Raw genomic sequence first — 19,023 nt, 5'->3', positions numbered from 1 at the left:
TAGATTCCTCATAGTGCGATATAGGAGAATATAATGCTCTTACTCACTTTCATGCGGCCGATTCTTTATAAAACGAACTTTTATAATATGTAAATGAGGGCTCCACCAGCAAGTAGGGCGTCTACTTGCTGGTAGCTGCTGCAGAAATCCGCCCCCTCGCCGTGTTGATTGACAGGGCCAGCCGTGATCTCCTCCTCCGGCCGGCCCTGTCAGTAATTCAAAAATCGCGCGCCTCGCGTCATTCGGCGCAGGCGCTCTGAGATGAGAAGGCTCGTATCCTCAGCACTCCCTCAGTGCGCCTGCGCCGATGACGTCTTCTCTTTCGGTGATGTCATCGGCGCAGGCGCACTGAGGGAGTGCTGAGGAGACGAGCCTCCTCATCTCAGAGCGCCTGCGCCGAATGACGCGAGGCGCGCGATTTTTGAATTACTGACAGGGCCGGCCGGAGGAGGAGATCACAGCTGGCCCTGTCAATCAACACGGCGAGGGGGCGGTTTTCTGCTGCGGCTACCAGCAAGTAGCCGCCCTACTTGCTGGTAGAGCCCTCATTTACATATTATAAAACTTCGTTTTAAAAAGATTCGGCCGCATGAAAGTAAGTAAGACTATTATATTCTCCTATATCGCGCTATGAGGAATCTAACTATCCAAAAAAAAAAAAAAGAGTTTTGTGGGGTGACAGAAACCCTTTAAATGGGGCTATACATATTATATAGTGAATTAGCCAGTAGCTATTTCTTCTGAACCCCCCGTACACATGCATGCTCAGCTTGACTGACTGTTCATGTATTTTCAATAGTTAGAAGGGAATTAGCCCTTTCCAGGAATCTCCAGTGGGAACTATACTCCTTTGAGGACAAATGGAGCAGGCATGTTGAAATTTAACACAGCAGACTCTTCTTCCCCCAACATCTGCCATTGGGAAAATGTTGGGATGACCTCATACACGTTAGGTGGCCAGCTAGACCTGCTGAAATTGGTGAGTTTAGCTGTCATTCATCTAATATGTTATAGCAACCATAAGATTCTGTCCCATTCCAATGGGCAGTTTAAGGATAGGGCTACACGGTAAGACTGGTCGCGCAACAGCTTTCGTGGCTGTGATCGCAGAGTAGTGGTGATTAGGGATGAGCGAACCCGAACTGTATAGTTCGGGTTCGTACTGAATTTTGGGGTGTCCGTGACACGGACCCGAACCCGAACATTTTCGTAAAAGTCTGGGTTCGGGTTCGGTGTTCGGCGCTTTCTTGGCGCTTTTTGAAAGGCTGCAAAGCAGCCAATCAACAAGCGTCATACTACTTGCCCCAAGAGGCCATCACAGCCTTGCCTACTATTGGCATGGCTGTGATTGGCCAGTGCAGCATGTGACCTAGCCTCTATATAAGCTTGGGTCACGTAGCGCTGCACGTCACTGCTGATTCAAGCATAGGGAGAGGTTGCTGCTGCGACGTTAGGGCGAGATTAGGCAGATTAACTCCTCCAAAAGACTTAATTCAGTGATCGATCTCCAGCTGTGGATCATTGAAGTGCTGGGGTGATCGGCGGCCATTTTGTGGCTTGTGGTGCACCAGCACAGGCTACCGCCAAGTGCATTTAACCATCAATAGTGTGGTTATTTTTTGCTATATCCTACATCAGGTGCAGGCTGAGCCTGTGTCACCCAAGTGCATTTAACCATCAATAGTGTGGTTATTTTTTGGCCATATACTACATCAGGTGCAGGCTGAGCCTGTGTCACCCAAGTGCATTTAACCATCAATAGTGTGGTTATTTTTTGGCCATATACTACATCAGGGGCAAGTTGAGCCTGACACCCAGCGCCTAAAAAATAGCCCTGACATTTATATTCCTCCAAATCAGTACTGTTTTAGCTGGTCAAATTATTTGTAGTGACCGTAAAAGCACAGTTTTTGTTCTGGGTTGAAAAACTATTCCCAAATTTGCCCATTCTCAAAATTAGTAGTTTCTGCTATATCAGGCCTACTTTAAATCTATCCCAAAAAGGGTATATTAGATTCAAGGTGCTGATAGTGTTATTCTGAAAAACTTAACACACACGCTACAGTGCAGATACAAGTCTAATTCTGTGATTAAAGGTATACCTGTCACACAGCGCCTAAAAAATAGCCCTGACATTTATATTCCTCCAAATCAGTACTGTTTTAGCTGGTCAAATTATTTGTAGTGACCGTAAAAGCACAGTTTTTGTTCTGGGTTGAAAAAGTATTCCCAAATTTGCCATTTTCAAAATTGTGGTGAACGGGAACAATGAGGAAAACATCTAGTAAGGGACGCGGACGTGGACATGGTCGTGGTGGTGTTAGTGGACCCTCTGGTGCTGGGAGAGGACGTGGCCGTTCTGCCACAGCCACACGTCCTAGTGTACCAACTACCTCAGGTCCCAGTAGCCGCCAGAATTTACAGGGATATTTGGTGGGGCCCAATGCCGTTCTAAGGATGGTAAGGCCTGAGCAGGTACAGGCATTAGTCAATTGGGTGGCCGACAGTGCATCCAGCACGTTCACATTATCTCCCACCCAGTCTTCTACAGAAAGCGCACAGATGGCGCATGAAAACCAAGCCCATCAGTCTGTCACATCACCCCCATGCATATCAGGGAAACTGTCTGAGCCTCAAGTTATGCAGCAGTCTCTTATGCTGTTTGAAGACTCTGCTGCCAGGGTTTCCCAAGGGCATCCACCTAGCCCTTCCCCAGGGGTGGAAGAGAAAGAATGCACTAACGCACAACCACTTATGTTTCCTGATGATGAGGACATGAGAATACCACCTCAGCACGTCTCTGATGATGACGAAACACAGGTGCCAACTGCTGCGTCTTTCTGCAGTGTGCAGACTGAACAGGAGGTCAGGGATCAAGACTGGGTGGAAGACGATGCAGGGGACGATGAGGTCCTAGACCCCACATGGAATGAAGGTCGTGCCACTGACTTTCAGAGTTCGGAGGAAGAGGCAGTGGTGAGACCGAGCCAACAGCGTAGCAAAAGATGGAGCAGTGGGCAAAATCAGCACACACGCCGCCAAGAGACTCCGCCTGCTACTGACCGCCACCATCTGGGACCGAGCACTCCAAAGGCAGCTTCAAGGAGTTCCCTGGCATGGCACTTCTTCAAACAATGTGCTGACGACAAGACCCGAGTGGTTTGCACGCTGTGCCATCAGAGCCTGAAGCGAGGCATTAACGTTCTAAACCTTAGCACAACCTGCATGACCAGGCACCTGCATGCAAAGCATGAACTGCAGTGGAGTAAACACCTTAAAAACAAGGAAGTCACTCAGGCTCCCCCTGCTACCTCTTCTGCTGCTGCCGCCTCGGCCTCTTCTGCTGCTGCAGCCTCGGCCTCTTCCTCCGCCTCTGGAGGAACGTTGGCACCTGCCGCCCAGCAAACATGGGATGTACCACCAACACCACCACCTGCGTCACCAAGCATCTCAACCATGTCACACGGCAGCGTTCAGCTCTCCATCTCACAAACATTTGAGAGAAAGCGTAAATTCCCACCTAGCCACCCTCGATCCCTGGCCCTGAATGCCAGCATTTCTAAACTACTGGCCTATGAAATGCTGTCATTTAGGCTGGTGGACACACACAGCTTCAAACAGCTCATGTCGCTTGCTGTCCCACAGTATGTTGTTCCCAGCCGCCACTACTTCTCCAAGAGAGCCGTGCCTTCCCTGCACAACCAAGTGTCCGATAAAATCAAGTGTGCACTGCGCAACGCCATCTGTGGCAAGGTCCACCTAACCACAGATACGTGGACCAGTAAGCACGGCCAGGGACGCTATATCTCCCTAACTGCACACTGGGTAAATGTAGTGGCAGCTGGGCCCCAGGCGGAGAGCTGTTTGGCGCACGTCCTTCCGCCGCCAAGGATCGCAGGGCAACATTCTTTGCCTCCTGTCTCCTCCTCCTCAGCTTCCTCCTCCTCTTATTCCACCTGCTCATCCAGTCAGCCACACACCTTCACCACCAACTTCAGCACAGCCCGGGGTAAACGTCAGCAGGCCGTTCTGAAACTCATATGTTTGGGGGACAGGCCCCACACCACACAGGAGTTGTGGGGGGGTATAGAACAACAGACAGACGAGTGGTTGCTGCCGGTGAGCCTCAAGCCCGGCCTGGTGGTGTGCGATAATGGGCGAAATCTCGTTGCAGCTCTGGGACTAGCCGGTTTGACGCACATCCCTTGCCTGGCGCATGTGCTGAATTTGGTGGTGCAGAAGTTCATTCGCAACTACCCCGACATGTCAGAGCTGCTGCATAAAGTGCGGGCCGTCTGTTCGCGCTTCCGGCGTTCACACCCTGCCGCTGCTCGCCTGTCTGCGCTACAGCGTAACTTCGGCCTTCCCGGTCACCGCCTCATATGCGACGTGCCCACCAGGTGGAACTCCACCTTGCACATGCTGGACAGACTGTGCGAGCAGCAGCAGGCCATAGTGGAGTTTCAGCTGCAGCACGCACGGGTCAGTCGCACTGCGGAACAGCACCACTTCACCACCAATGACTGGGCCTCCATGCGAGACCTGTGTGCCCTGTTGCGCTGTTTAGAGTACTCCACCAACATGGCCAGTGGCGATGACGCCGTTATCAGCGTTAAAATACCACTTCTATGTCTCCTTGAGAAAACACTTAGGGCGATGATGGAAGAGGAGGTGGCCCAGGAGGAAGAGGGGTCATTTTTAGCACTTTCAGGCCAGTCTCTTCGAAGTGACTCAGAGGGAGGTTTTTTGCAACAGCAGAGGCCAGGTACAAATGTGGCCAGACAGGGCCCACTACTGGAGGACGAGGATGAAGCATGTTCACAGCGGGGTGGCGGCTGGGGGGAAACACAGGACGATGACGATAGGCCTCCCACAGAGGACAGCTTGTCCTTACCTCTGGGCAGCCTGGCACACATGAGCGACTACATGCTGCAGTGCCTGTGCAACGACAGCAGAGTTGCCCACATTTTAACGTGTGCGGACTACTGGGTTGCCACCCTGCTGGATCCCCGGTACAAAGACAATGTGCCCACCTTACTTCCTACACTGGAGCGTGATAGGAAGATGCGCGAGTACAAGCGCACGTTGGTAGACGCGCTACTGAGAGCATTCCCAAATGTCACAGGGGAACCAGTGGAAGCCCAAGGCGAAGGCAGAGGAGGAGCAAGAGGTTGCCAACGCAGCTGTGTCACGGCCAGCTCCTCTGAGGGCAGGGTTAGCATGGCAGAGATGTGGAAAAGTTTTGTCACCACGCCACAGCTAACTGCACCACCACCTGATACGGAACGTGTTAGCAGGAGGAAACATTTCACTAACATGGTGGAACAGTACCTGTGCACACCCCTCCACGTACTGACTGATGGTTCGGCCCCATTCAACTTCTGGGTCTCCAAATTGTCCACGTGGCCAGAGCTAGCCTTTTATGCCTTGGAGGTGCTGGCCTGCCTGGCGGCCAGCGTTTTGTCTGAACGTGTATTCAGCACGGCAAGGGGCGTCATTACAGACAAACGCAGCCGCCTTTCTACAGCCAATGTGGACAAGCTGACGTTCATAAAAATGAACCAGGCATGGATCCCACAGGACCTGTCTATCCCTTGTGCAGATTAGATATTAACTACCTCCCCTTAACAATATATTATTCTACTCCAGGGCACTTCCTCATTCAATCCTATTTTTATTTTCATTTTACCATTATATTGCGGGGCAACCCAAAGTTGAATGAACCTCTCCTCTGTCTGGGTGCCGTGGCCTGTTCCAGTGGTGGGTGATGTGAAGCCTGATTCTCTGCTATGACATGAAGACTGATTCTGTGCTGACATGAAGCCTGAATCTCTGTTACGGGACCTCTCTCCTCTACCTGGGTGCCTGGGCCTAAATATGTGACAGTGGCCTGTTCCAGTGGTGGGTGACGTGAAGCCTAATTCTCTGCTATGACATGAAGACTGATTCTCTGCTGACATGAAGCCTGAATCTCTGTTATGGGACCTCTCTCCTCTGCCTGGGTGCCTGGGCCTAAATATGTGACAGTGGCCTGTTCCAGTGGTGGGTGACGTGAAGCCTGATTCTCTGCTGACATGAAGCCTGAATCTCTGTTACGGGACCTCTCTCCTCTGCCTGGACCTAAATATGTGACAGTGGCCTGTTCCAGTGGTGGGTGACGTGAAGCCTGATTCTCTGCTATGACATGAAGACAGATTCTGTGCTGACATAAGGCCAGATTCTCTGTTACGGGACCTCTCTCCTCTGTCTGGGTGCCGGGGCCTAAATATGTGACAGTGGCCTGTTCCAGTGGTGGATGACGTGAAGACTGATTCTCTACTATGACATGAAGACTGATTCTCTGCTGATGTGAAGCCAGATTCTCTGCTATGGGACCTCTGTCCAATTGATATTGGTTAATTTTTTTTTATATTTTTTTAATTTAAATAATTTCCCTATCCACATTTGTTTGCAGGGGATTTACCTACATGTTGCTGCCTTTTGCAGCCCTCTAGCTCTTTCCTGGGCTGTTTCACAGCCTTTTTAGTGCCGAAAAGTTCGGGTCCCCATTGACTTCAATGGGGTTCGGGTTCGGGACGAAGTTCGGATCCCGAACCCGAACATTTCCGGGAAGTTCGGCCGAACTTCTCGAACCCAACATCCAGGTGTTCGCTCAACTCTAGTGGTGATCCCATAGAAATTAATGTTCGATCTTTTTGGGACACACACTGTGATCTCCTTTATTTCTATGTGATGACCACTACTTTGTGATCCTAGCTGCGATAACTGTCGCACGACCAGTGCCTAGTGTAATCTGAGTGATAAAAAAAAGCCCCTCGTGAAGATCAGAATCTGAATATAAATAAATTAAAATCGTATTAACAGAATTATGGGAAAAACCTGATGTCAAGGAGTTTATGTTCACATTACTATGCTATCTGTTTCATCATTTCAGATGGCACAGTCTGCAGTACTGTTCTTGTCAGCAAAAATACTTGAACTCCAAAGAAAACCTTAAAGACCTCATTATAAGTCTGTGAAGGTTCTCATTTATCCAGGTCACTGTATATCTGTAAAGAATAAATCAAGGCAACTGGACTTACTGTAGATTTCTTGAAAACGTTTCACTCGTTCTTCCAACGAGCTTTCTCAATTCTGAGTGACTGTACAAGAATTCTCTGGAATAAATATGCAACTAAATCAACATCTGGTAATTATCCCAGCATGGGGTCAGAGGTCATTATACCCAGCATGGGGTCAAAGGTGTTGATTCGATTATCCTAATTGGAGTCAGTAGGTGATAATGACCTCCCAGAAAAAGGTGTCAAGACAGCATTGTATGTGGCAGACAATAGATGTCTAACCCCCCGCCTCTGTTCAAGCTTGGCTTCTTCATTTTTACGTAGATGGCCTCCTTCACACCTCGTTTGTACCAATCGGCCTCCTTATCCAAAACACTTACTTGACTGTCTTCAAAGGTGTGACCTGTTTCTTTTAGATGTAAGTACACGGTTATCCCATATGTAGCTGGGGTGTCTGAGAAACTCAAAAGGATTTTTAGTAAACATCACATCCCTGTCTGCTTTAAACCCAGTAACACACTGAGGCAACAACTGGTTCACCCAAAAGACCCAACGCCTAAAACACAAGATGGACAACATTGTGTACGCAGTCCAGTGCAATGAGGAATGCTCAGAACTGTATATCGGCGAAACAAAACAACAACTACATCAGCGTATGGCTCAGCATAGAAGAGCCAAAACCTCTGGTCAAGATTCAGCTGAGTACTTACATCTAAAAGAAACAGGTCACACCTTTGAAAACAGTCAAGTACGTGTTTTGGATAAGGAGGCCGATTGGTACAAACGAGGTGTGAAGCAGGCCATCGACATAAAAATGGAGAAGCCAAGCTTGAATAGAGGCGGGGGGTTAGATATCTATTGTCTGCCACATACAATGCTGTCTTGACACCTTTTTCTGGGAGGTCATTATCACCTACTGACTCCAATTAGGATAATGGAATCAACACCTTTGACCCCATGCTGGGTATAATTACCAGATGTTGATTCAGTTACATATTTATTCCCAGAGAATTCTTGTACAGTCACTCAGAATTGAGAAATCTCGTTGGAAGAACGAGTGAAACGTTTTCAAGAAATCTACAGTAAGTCCAGTTGCCTTGATTTATTCTTTACAGATACCTCATTATAAGTGAGATCCAGCAAGGGTTGTTGGGAACCGTTCTTCATCTCATCATAATGGTATATTGAGATATGTTTTAAAATAGGCAAGACTTGCCTTGTGCATTTTTTTTTTTTATCAAACTGCCATTGCTTCCGATCTGCTTAGTCCAGAAGAGTCACATTTTGAAATCAGTTATTGGCTCTTTGACAACTTTAGGTCAGCAAATTAAACTCACTCGCAGATTACTCCTTCCCTCAATATTGCCTACCAACATGTAATAGCAAGGCCAAAATTAGACATGAGTTTTGTTTTTTTTCACAGTGAAAACACTAGCTCCAGATGTTCACTGAAAGTATATGAAAATATGAAATGCAGGGTGTCTTTTTGCTACTGGCCTTTTTGGGTCTCTGGTGCTTTTTTTTTTTAATACAGCAAGTTTAAGCTGTTGGTGCTTTGAAATCTCCTTTATGCCTCATTCACATGTCAGTGTTTGGTCAGTGATTTTGAGCCAAAACCAGGTATAGCTCTAAACACACAGAACAGGAGCAGATCTTTCCATTACACCTGATCTCTGTGTAGCCTACACTTTTGGCTCACAATCGCTGATGGAAATCACTGACCAAAACACTGACGTGTGAATGAGGCTTTATAACGATGAGGCTAATGAGGCTAAAAACACCATTTAAAAAAAATGCATGCGGTATGCAAAAAATAAATAAAAAATAGAGCATTTCCTATTGCATTTTTTTTTATTGAACAAGAAAAGTCAGAGCAAATTTGTGTGTCGGGGCCTCAGAGCCAGGAGATAATGAGCTTCTCAAAAGTAATAGGGCTAATGTATGTGGGATGAAGTAATAGATGGAAACAAGGTGATAACTCAACACTGGTGTATGTACTGCCAGTTTGTTATTTAATGTTCATGGAGCATATTAGAAACATAACTGGTTTGAAAGAAAAAGTGAAAAATATTTATTACAAGAGGCCTCTTTACACATCAGCATCCAGACATTATAGAATACAATGCTAGGTCAAACCACAGAAATTCATCACTTTTGTTGTAGTTGCTGTTTGGTTTACCAAAGTGTCTTTGCAACTTGAAACACAATTTACATACACAGAATAAAATATGCCACTGCTTTCTAGGTTTGGGAATATATTGACCATAAACTAATTCTTTTGTCTTTTGAGCCGGCAGCCAGCAGTCTTTCTTCAGGAATGATGTGATCTGAGAAGGACACACAGTGCACCATTGCAGAATGGTACTGGAGAACTGCTAATGGCTTCACTTTCTTCCACCCAAAAATCCGAACACGATAGTCCCAGCCAGCTGTTGCCAAAATCTTCTTGTCCTGACGTATTCGGACATCAGCAATTCCTGGATTGACAAGTTCTTGTGCTTTGTAATACTTAAGAAAAAAGAACAAAACAGACTCATTTTTTTTTTTTTTTTTTACCGAGGGCAAGGTTCTGGAGATTCACAACCTATTTCATGAATGCTCGACACGCAGTGTTTGCAAAGAAGGAGGCACACCATTACTGGCCTGCTGCAAGCAGTGCTAATCCAGGCTACCCCGTCGCAGGCTCTTCTTATTAATATAATTCAGCTTGTCTAATATTTGCTGGAATCCAAACGGTTTCCTACTGAAGACGCAACTGGACTAAAGCCCAGGGTTCCACTGATGTCAAGACTGTTAAAAGGGCTGCTTATTGGGGAAAAAGACTGGAGAGAAACTGTTGATTCCCACATGATGTCATTAGCTCAGGTACCGGGAATGCACCATTCTCACATCTGTTTTGCATTATTAATGGATGAGTGGGAAAAGACAACTGAAAATGCTCACAATCCCTATCATTTATGTGGGAGGAACATATATTTATTTTATTAATGCTCCTTAAGACCATTTAGGTAAAAACTATGAGATAAAGCTCATGGAACAAATCAAATGTCACAAATTCCCTTACAGCTGTGCAGAGGCCAACACATTGTAAGAGATAAAGTACATACGTTTCAAAGCAGAGCAACGTAACAAGTAAAAACGGGGTTATCCATAGTGTTCATGATCCAGGCTGTACTATTACTGGTCACGATAAACAGTTGCATATAAGTGAAATTGATAAATTAGTGACATAGACTTTGTTACAAATATTTTTGGCTTACACCCCGATAAAAATCTAGTTTATTTATAAGTGGGAATATCGCAGAAATGCAAAATAAGCAAAATGTCTAGTAAAATGAAAGTTAAAGAACACCACACATGAGAAGATCTCAACCGGACCTTTGAACTGAATCCAGCCTGTGATTAGATGACTAATGGATATTGAGCTATGTTAATTATGAAAACTAAACCAACAATATGGAACTTCTTACCTTGAAGTTCTGTTGTTCATCAATGCTCCAGACATTCAATATATTCTCAGAGGATCCAGAGACCCCTCTGGCATTGTCACAGTCAAAGTCAATGCACATAACAGGCTCCTTGTGGAATATATGCCTACTTAGTAATCTGTGCTCCAAGACATTCCATAGGGCTACTGAGCCATCCTCATAGCCAGCAACAAGCAAAGGGCTACGTCCAGATTTTGGCTTTTAACAAAGAAAACTCCATTAAAAGGGCATACAAAGTTACTATGTTACAACATGTAAATATCGCAATCAATTGTTTTATAGTTAAACATTTATGACCTTTACATTTAGTCACATCATTATGCTGGTTGCTAAGGGAATCAGTCAACAGTCTGTCAAAAGATACATCTCTGAAAGCGAAGATGAGCTCCTGTTCACTGCCTGGTGTGAAAACACAGAGAAGCAGACACTGAATCAGCAGGGAATGCTGACTTTAGGTACATGCCATTTTTGGGCATCACATTCAGTGGCACCAACTGAAACAACCTGGAGAAAGCATGTATGCATAACTATACAGTTACATGTATCTACCAGCTTTCATTTTATACAGTGGTATTGAAAAGTATAGCCAAATGCATGTCCAAGGCTGCTGCTTTGGTATGTGTCTGAATAAAGATAGCCTATGGGTATGTTATATTTATAGATTAGAAGAATTTCCCACAATATATTCTAAATGTTGGTCCCAACAGTGGTGTGAATCTACCTTAAATGGAATCTGTCCACAGATCTACGAAACTCGCTGACCTGTTCCATGTGCACTTGGCAGCTGTTTTGATCTGCGTGTTGGGGAGACGCATCAGCGGCCGTGCAGCAATCCCGAGGGACGCAGGTGCCAGGGAACGGGTAAGTATAGTCTATAGGAGGGGTATTTCTACTATTGGATAATTCCTTTAAATTGACAGGACCTGGCATGATGATGTTTTTACTGCCTGGTTCTGTCAATCAAAATGGGGAAGGGTGCAGCAGTTACAAACAAAGCGAAGCCTCTAGGTGTAACGGTAACGCCCTTATTGCTCCTAGAGGCTCATTTGCATATATTAAAACATCAGTTTTAGCATCAATGCGGGCACATATGAGCATGGGACCAATAGTTGCCTTCAGCTGCCAAGCGCACATGTAACAGGTCAGCCAGTTTCACAGGTACAAATCTGCTGACAGACGCCCTTTAAATTACATTTATCAACTATCCACAGAATAAGTGATAAATGTCTGATTGATGGAGCATACAACAGTCATTTGAACAGGGGTCCCAAGGCTTCTGGTCCTATTCAGTGTAAGACCGTGGTGAGGAGGAGTTTACATGGAGTGCAATGTTGCTACATTTAAAGTCTATTGGACAGATGTAGAAAAACCAGCGCAGTATTCTATCCTGCGGATAGGTGAAAAATGCTCATTTTAATGCTATAGCTCGAGATCAGTACAAGGTACGTAACAAACTGTATTTATAAAGCTACAGGTACTCCTCTTCCTATGCATAAATCATCAATATGTCAACTGTAAAAAAGGAAAATGTTAAGGTATATTCTAGATAAAGAACATGTCTTACTATAAAAGTGCCTTATAACTGTGCAAACCTCTACATTATGTATATGATACATGGCTCTAATCCATCCAGAATACATTTAATAGAATAAAATAAAAATAAAACATTGGAATTAAATAATAAATCACACATGAAACTCTACTCAAAATGGAGCAGTACAGAACTATGCAATGTAAGGTATGTTTGTTAATAAATATTACACCCCCCCACGTGTTGTACAAAGAAAGGCCAAATTATAATAAAGTTGATCTTGCATTCTAAAAATAAAAACTTTTCTTGAAGGATTAGCATGGAGTCTGACCATTACTGTAACTAATCAGTTATCATTTGATTAATGATGGCAGAGGTCAAAGGGCATGACATACTGACCAGACACCTCATTTATTTTAGCCTCTGAAATAACTCCACGGAGATGGAACTTCAGTGGATAAAGTGTCACTTTCAGAGAAAGGGATTCATCATCTGACTAGAGTGAACCATAATAACCAGTCAGACAGGAACTGGTCAAGCCAGGATAAATATCCCAGGGGAATGTCAGGTTTAAAGCCTTGGTTTGTTATGCAGTGAGATTCATGCTGTTCGTACCATGTTTGGATTCATTTGATTGTATTATGCATGAACAAACATAATTGCGTCATTCTTTCAGATTATATATTTATAAAGGACTCCTCTGTATGTGCATATACCAAGATCTCACTTGTGCCATGACAGAGTCTGTCAGCCTATGGCGTTTTGTGACAATTTTTCATCAATTTCAAATAGAGGAGAAAAATATATATAAAAAAAAAAATAAAAAAGAAAAATTGACATTTCCTAGAACTGCTCTTTAAAGGGGTATTGATGACCTATCCTCAGCTCCGTTGAAAGGGTAATGGTCGTGCCGGAATACTGGTCACTAAACTTTGAATGGAGCCATAGTTTCTTCTCCATTTACACTGCCGTTCCGGAAGGCTGCAACAAACAGCTGATTGGTGATAGTGCCTTACCCTCACCGATCAGATAGTAATTACCTAAAGTGAGTGTCAGGCAGCTGCTGCCAAGGCCAATAAGATAATGGGTTGCATCAAAAGGGGCATAGATGCCCGTGATAAGAACATAGTCCTACCACTTTCCAAACAACTAGTCAGACCATACATAGAGTACTGTGTACAGTTCTGGGCTCCTGTGAACAAGGCAGACATAGCAGAGCTGGAGAGTGTTCAGAGGACTACAGTACCCTGAAAAATTATCAAAACTATGGCAAGGTCTAAGAACTATGTATACATATATCAGGGGTCAGTACAAAGATCTCTCCCATCATCTATTTTTCCCCAGGACTGTGACTGTGACAAGGGAACATCCTCTGCGTCTGGAGGAAAGAAGGTTTGTACACAAACATAGAAGAGGATTCTTTACGGTAAGAGCAGTGAGACTATGGAGCTCTCTGCCTGAGGAGGTGGTGATGGTGAGTACAATAAAGGAATTCAAGAGGGGTCTGGATGTATTTCTGGAGTGTAATAATATTACAGGTTATGGTTACTAGAGGGGTCATTAATCCAGGGAGTTATTCTGATTGCCTGATTGGAGTTGGGAAGGAATTTTTTCCCCTAAAGTGAGGAAAATTGGCTTCTACCTCACAGTTGTTGTTTTTTTGCCTTCCTCTGGATCAACTAGTGGGATAACAGGCTGAACTAGATGGACAGATGTCTTTTTTCAGCCTTACAAACTATGTTACTATGTATATTATTATGAGGATAGGTTATCAATATTGGGAGCCTATAAAACCCCTTTAAACATGAATGAATCGCATGTGTTAGCGATGGTCTTGCCTCTTCTTTGTTTACCTGTGCGGATGTAGAGCAGCTTTGCACCTCACCACAACGCAAGTGTGAACCTAATTAATCTTTACTAGAAAACAAATCAAACAGAATGAGAAGCCCAGCTATGGTATGGAACAACCCACCATCTAGTCCACCAAAACAAATTCCATAATTCCAGTCTGTCTGTGTAGATAGAGTGAATGTAAAAGTCTGTTGCCTCTTAAAGTTAACGATATATGAGACACAATTCATACTTTTTATTCTTTTAGAAGTGATCCAAGAAAGAGGAGACTCCTAATGCATTCAGTTATAGCCTAAGCTTTCTATATCATCAACAAAAGCCTCTGGGTTAAAGAAAAAGCGGGGGGAAAAAATGTAGAAAAAACCTTTAACAAAAATTAAGTAGTAATTGGAATAATGGAGATACTTTGCAATGAGTTAGGCAATTATTTAGCAATATAATGTGAAAGGGGTTTTTCATTTGCATCAACATACTTTTAAATTATTATTGTTGAAGGTAGCTGTAATTTTTTTTTAACCATTTCCAGACGAGGCCATTTACCCCCCTTCCTGACCAAGACAAATTTTGCAAATCGGACATATGTCACTTTATGTGGTAATAACCTTGGAATGCTTTTAATTATCCAGGCCATTCTGAGACAGTTTTTTTTGTGACACATTGTACTTCATGTTAGTGGTAAATTTGCCTCAATATGCTTGAAAATTCACTATTCACTATTTTCTAAATTTGAATCTCTGCTTTTAAGACAGACAGTGATAACTCATAAAATAGGTTATTACTTTACATTTCCCATATGTATACTTTATGTTGGCATCAATTTGTAATTTTTATTTTTTAAGACATTAGGTTTACAATTTTAGATGCAATTTTTAAAATTTTCAAGACAATTTCCAAAACCAACCTTTTTTAAAGGACCAATTCAGTTTCAAAGTCACTTTGAGAATCTCAGATAATAGAAACTACCCATAAATGACTCCATTTTAGAAACAAAACCCCTCAATTTATTTAAAACAGAAATCTTGTTAACCCTTTAGGTATTCCACAGAAATTAAAGCAAAAAAGAAGAGGTGAAATTTAAAAATGTCACTTTCTTTTGGGAGATTTTCTATTGTAATCCATTTTTTCTGTAACACAAAGGTTGAACAGCAAAAAAAACCTCAATATTCATTACCCTGATTCTGCAGTTTACAGAAATACCCCATATGTGCACACGGCAGCACTCAAAAAGCAAGGAGCACCATATGGTGCTCGAGGGCATTTTTTTTTAACAAGAAAATTGTGCTTCAGGCCCAAACTTTCTTTTTCACAAGAGATAATAGGAGAATATCACTCCACAATTTGTTATGCATTTTCTCCCGATTACAACACCACTCCATATGTGGTCATAAACTGCTGTTTGGGCATATGCTAGGGTTCAGATGGAAAGGAGCAGCATTTGGAATTTCTAACATGGAATTTGCTAAAATGTTTTTAAAAGAATCATAACTTTTTTTTTTTTTTTTTGACAGAGGTTCACCATGTAGTATATTTATGATATGATAACTTTATTCTGCAGGTTGGTACGATTATGTCAATACCAAATTTATATAGTTTTTTTCAGGTTTTACTACTTTTGCATAGTAAAATAACTTATTAAAAATCTTTTGTATTTTGCATCACCATATACAAACATCCATAACATTTTTAATTTTCTGCCAACGTAGATGTGAAGAGGTCTTGCCATTTGCAGTCAGACTGTAATTTTTTTTTTATCTCGGTACCATTCTGGGATACAGAAGACTTTTTGATGACTTAATATGTTTTTTGGGAGGCAAGGTTATACATTTTTTTCATAACAGGAAAAAATCTTGCTTAAAAGTCTTATAGTCTGCAGTCAGGGTGCTCCAGCAGTGTGAGACCCCCTGACTGTTTCCTTAGTGATCTGGCAGAGTGCTTATACAGCGATTTGCCCAATCAGTGAGAGCTGTGCGTCTACACAAATCTCTCTCTTCCTGCCCAACACCGATCCATGCGATCAGTGCAGGTAGGAGAGAAGAAGGCCAAAAGGTCATTCAGCTCATGGAGAGGACTGTGAGAAACACCTACCTCCCCATGCTGAAGATCCCCAGGCAGCAGGGAAATACATGAAAGCTCAGACTTAGTGTAGCTAAAGGACCTTTAAAGATATCACCAGTGGGAGGAGTCAGACCAGTAAGAAGAGGTCTACACAGTGGATATAGTATTGTACTGTAAACTGAAGCTTGCGATGTTGATACTCCTATCATGTCACCACATGCATGATTGCTGTTTGTTTCATTAGTTAAAAGATGACAGACTAGGATTAACAGGACCTGACTGGAAACTATTAATCCCTTCTACCCTAGACTATTAAAGTTAGTGTTACTGATCCCCTCCACTTCACGAAACTATCAGGGAAGTTTTAATTAGTATAAAATATAAATTTTACGATTTCCTGCTGTCTAAACCTGGGGACAGGGGTCTCTTTTAGTACAAAAAATACAGTAGTTTTATTTTTTATTTTTAGGAGAGTTAAAATAGAAAGTAAAATTTTAATTTTTTTTTAGTCCCAATAGGGCACTTGAAACTACAATCTCTTTATTGCATGATTAATTCATATTAGCTTCCAAAGCAAAGTTTGCATGTCTGTTATATTCCAAAAGGGCCAAACAGGCTAGGTGCTACAGTCGCTATTGGTTGAGGCATCTAAGGAGTCAAAATACAGAGATCAGAGTTTTCTCTAATCCTAGACGTTTGGTAACACAGCCATGCTGCCACCGCATACTTGTGGGCATACTGGCCAATACCATAAGATCACATTGATGAATCATCTGCTGGCAACAAATATGTCCACTATTGGTCTCTAAGGGGTTAACAGCCCATTAAGTCATAGGCACTAACATTTTAAATGGGAATTTTGCTCCATGTGAGTGTTTACGACAATAATGCCATTTTAATGTTGTCTCTAGGTAAAACCTTCCTCATTGGGCCAGAGCAGATAGTCACTAACAGACAGTGGCTCTCAAACTGGTGGACCTACAGCTTCAGGTAAAATGCTTGGATGATTGCAGCTTCCCAAAGACCCATGGAGTACAGCGGTTGTCAAAATGTTCCTCAATTGACTGATCTTGGACATCATTCTGCACCTTATGGCCAATTTCACACCTGACCATGGGTCTTCTGTACTACACTGATGGCAGTACGTGAGTACAGTACAATAGACCTCTGGTCAGGCAGGAACACACGGCATCACAGATCATTAGGATGCAGTGAGTTCAGGGCAGAGGAGCAGTGTTTAGCCCGGGAAATACAGCCATCACAAGGAGCGCGTTTCACATCCCAAATACGCCTGTGGGAAACAGGCCTTTATTGGCCAGTGTTGGCTCAGACACTAACTTGGTTGACTGCTTCCTGGAGCTGTATTCCCCATGCCAACACAAGGGGCTGGGCCCTGAGAACAAACTAGCATCATGTATCTATTGCGTCACTTCAGCCTTTCCTTTTAGATTATGAGCTCTCATGGGCTGTGACTTCTCTATTTTTTTTCATTTTACTTGATTAACTCTCCTATTATAAAGCACTGTGGAATATTTAGCGGTATATTAAAGGGGTTATCCTTGATTCATGTAAAAAATGAAAATCAGACAACATATAGTACATGACAATCTCTTTCTAACAAAGCTAGAACCAGCCCTGTGCCGCACATGGATCCAGAGATCTCCCCATTCATTGCTGTGCTAGATTTATATGAAGCTGACTGCTCAAGGGGAGTGTCTTGTCTGCTGCAGCTAAGGGGGTGTGTCCATGTTCTCCCTATCACAGCCCAGGAGGCAGTTTAAGGATGAAACTGAGCATGTGCGGTCATCTCAGCAAGCAGGACAAAGAAATAAGAAAAACAAGAAACAGCAGGTGGCGCTATACAAATACATTTTACTGAATAACTAATAATTACATGCAATTACAAAAGTATTCAGATCCAGGCGCTGGTTTGAAAACTGTAGAATATTTTTTGTGGGACAACCCCTTTAAGATAATTAGTATTAGGCCTCATGCACACGACCGTTCCATTTTTTGCGGTCCGCAAAAAACAGAAGCCGCCTGTGTGCCTTCCGCAATTTGCGGAACGGAAGGCCCATTGTAGACATGCCTATTCTTGTCCGCAAAATGGAACGGAGCAACGAATGCGGACAGCACACGGAGTGCTGTCCGCAGCTTTTGCGGCCCCATTGAAGTGAATGGTTCCGCACCCAGGCCGCAAAAACTGCGGCTTGGATGCGGACCCGAAGAACGGTCATGTGCATGAGGCCTTAGACAACATTTAAAAGGGTTTACCTGGCATTTTATAACAGATGACCTATCCTCTGGATAGGTCATCAGTATCTGATTGGTGGGCATTTAACACCCACCAATCAGCTGTTTAAGAAGGCACCAGCAGCCTTCTCCATGCTTACCAAGCACAGCACCGTACATTGCATAACGGTTGTGCTTGGTATCGCTGCTCAGCCCCATTCACTTCTATGGGGATGAACTGCTCCTAGGACATGTGATCGATGAACGTGACATAACTTGGCCTAGGAAAAGCTGAGAGAAGGCCGCGGCACTCAAAGGAGTGCCAATGCCTTCTCAAACAGCTGATTGACGGGGGTCTCTGGTGTAGGACCCTTACCGATCAGTATTTAAATCTCGGAAAATCTTGGTAATGTCCTAACATGTTTTGCAAAGTATTTCTGAAATACAATTGCTTTTGACATGTCTTCTAGTAAAAACCTGTATTCTTCATGAAATAACAATTCATGAAGAGGACACACCCCTCTGACAGACTTCTCTCACCACTTTTTTTCTGTCCTGAGAAGAGTGAGTGGGGTTTAGCAGGAGGCGGCATGGCTTCCATGGCCCGCAAGATCTAGTAATCATTTAAGCTAGGAACTGGTGTAAACTTATACCATCTCATAGCTGGAGCAGATCGAAAAGTTTGGTGCACAGACGGCGTAGAAACACATCACATTTATAAATTTTGCTTTAACGGCGAATGTAAGACCAGTATTAGTATATCTCCCCCCCAATATTCATAGAAAACAATTTGTAAAGAATTTTT

General features: G+C 43.4%; 1 protein-coding gene across 1 annotated transcript in view; it reads right to left on the bottom strand.

Annotated features, from left to right (window-relative positions):
* Positions 1-9,113: 9,113 nt before the first annotated feature.
* The window catches only part of GNB1L (G protein subunit beta 1 like), a 50,614-nt gene continuing 40,704 nt past the window's right edge, over positions 9,114-19,023 (bottom strand). Inside the window, exons 6-7 of the mRNA XM_040416328.1 lie at positions 10,532-10,747; positions 9,114-9,569 (exon numbers count right to left, since the gene is read on the bottom strand). Coding sequence (XP_040272262.1) covers positions 9,303-9,569; positions 10,532-10,747 — 483 coding nt within the window. The 3' untranslated portion in view covers positions 9,114-9,302. The remainder of the gene's footprint in view (positions 9,570-10,531; positions 10,748-19,023) is intronic.

This window comes from Bufo bufo, chromosome 2, assembly GCF_905171765.1.
Source record: "Bufo bufo chromosome 2, aBufBuf1.1, whole genome shotgun sequence".
NCBI lineage: Eukaryota > Metazoa > Chordata > Amphibia > Anura > Bufonidae > Bufo > Bufo bufo.
The sequence above is the reverse complement of the archived record's forward strand: the minus strand, read 5'-3'. Positions and strand labels throughout refer to the sequence as shown.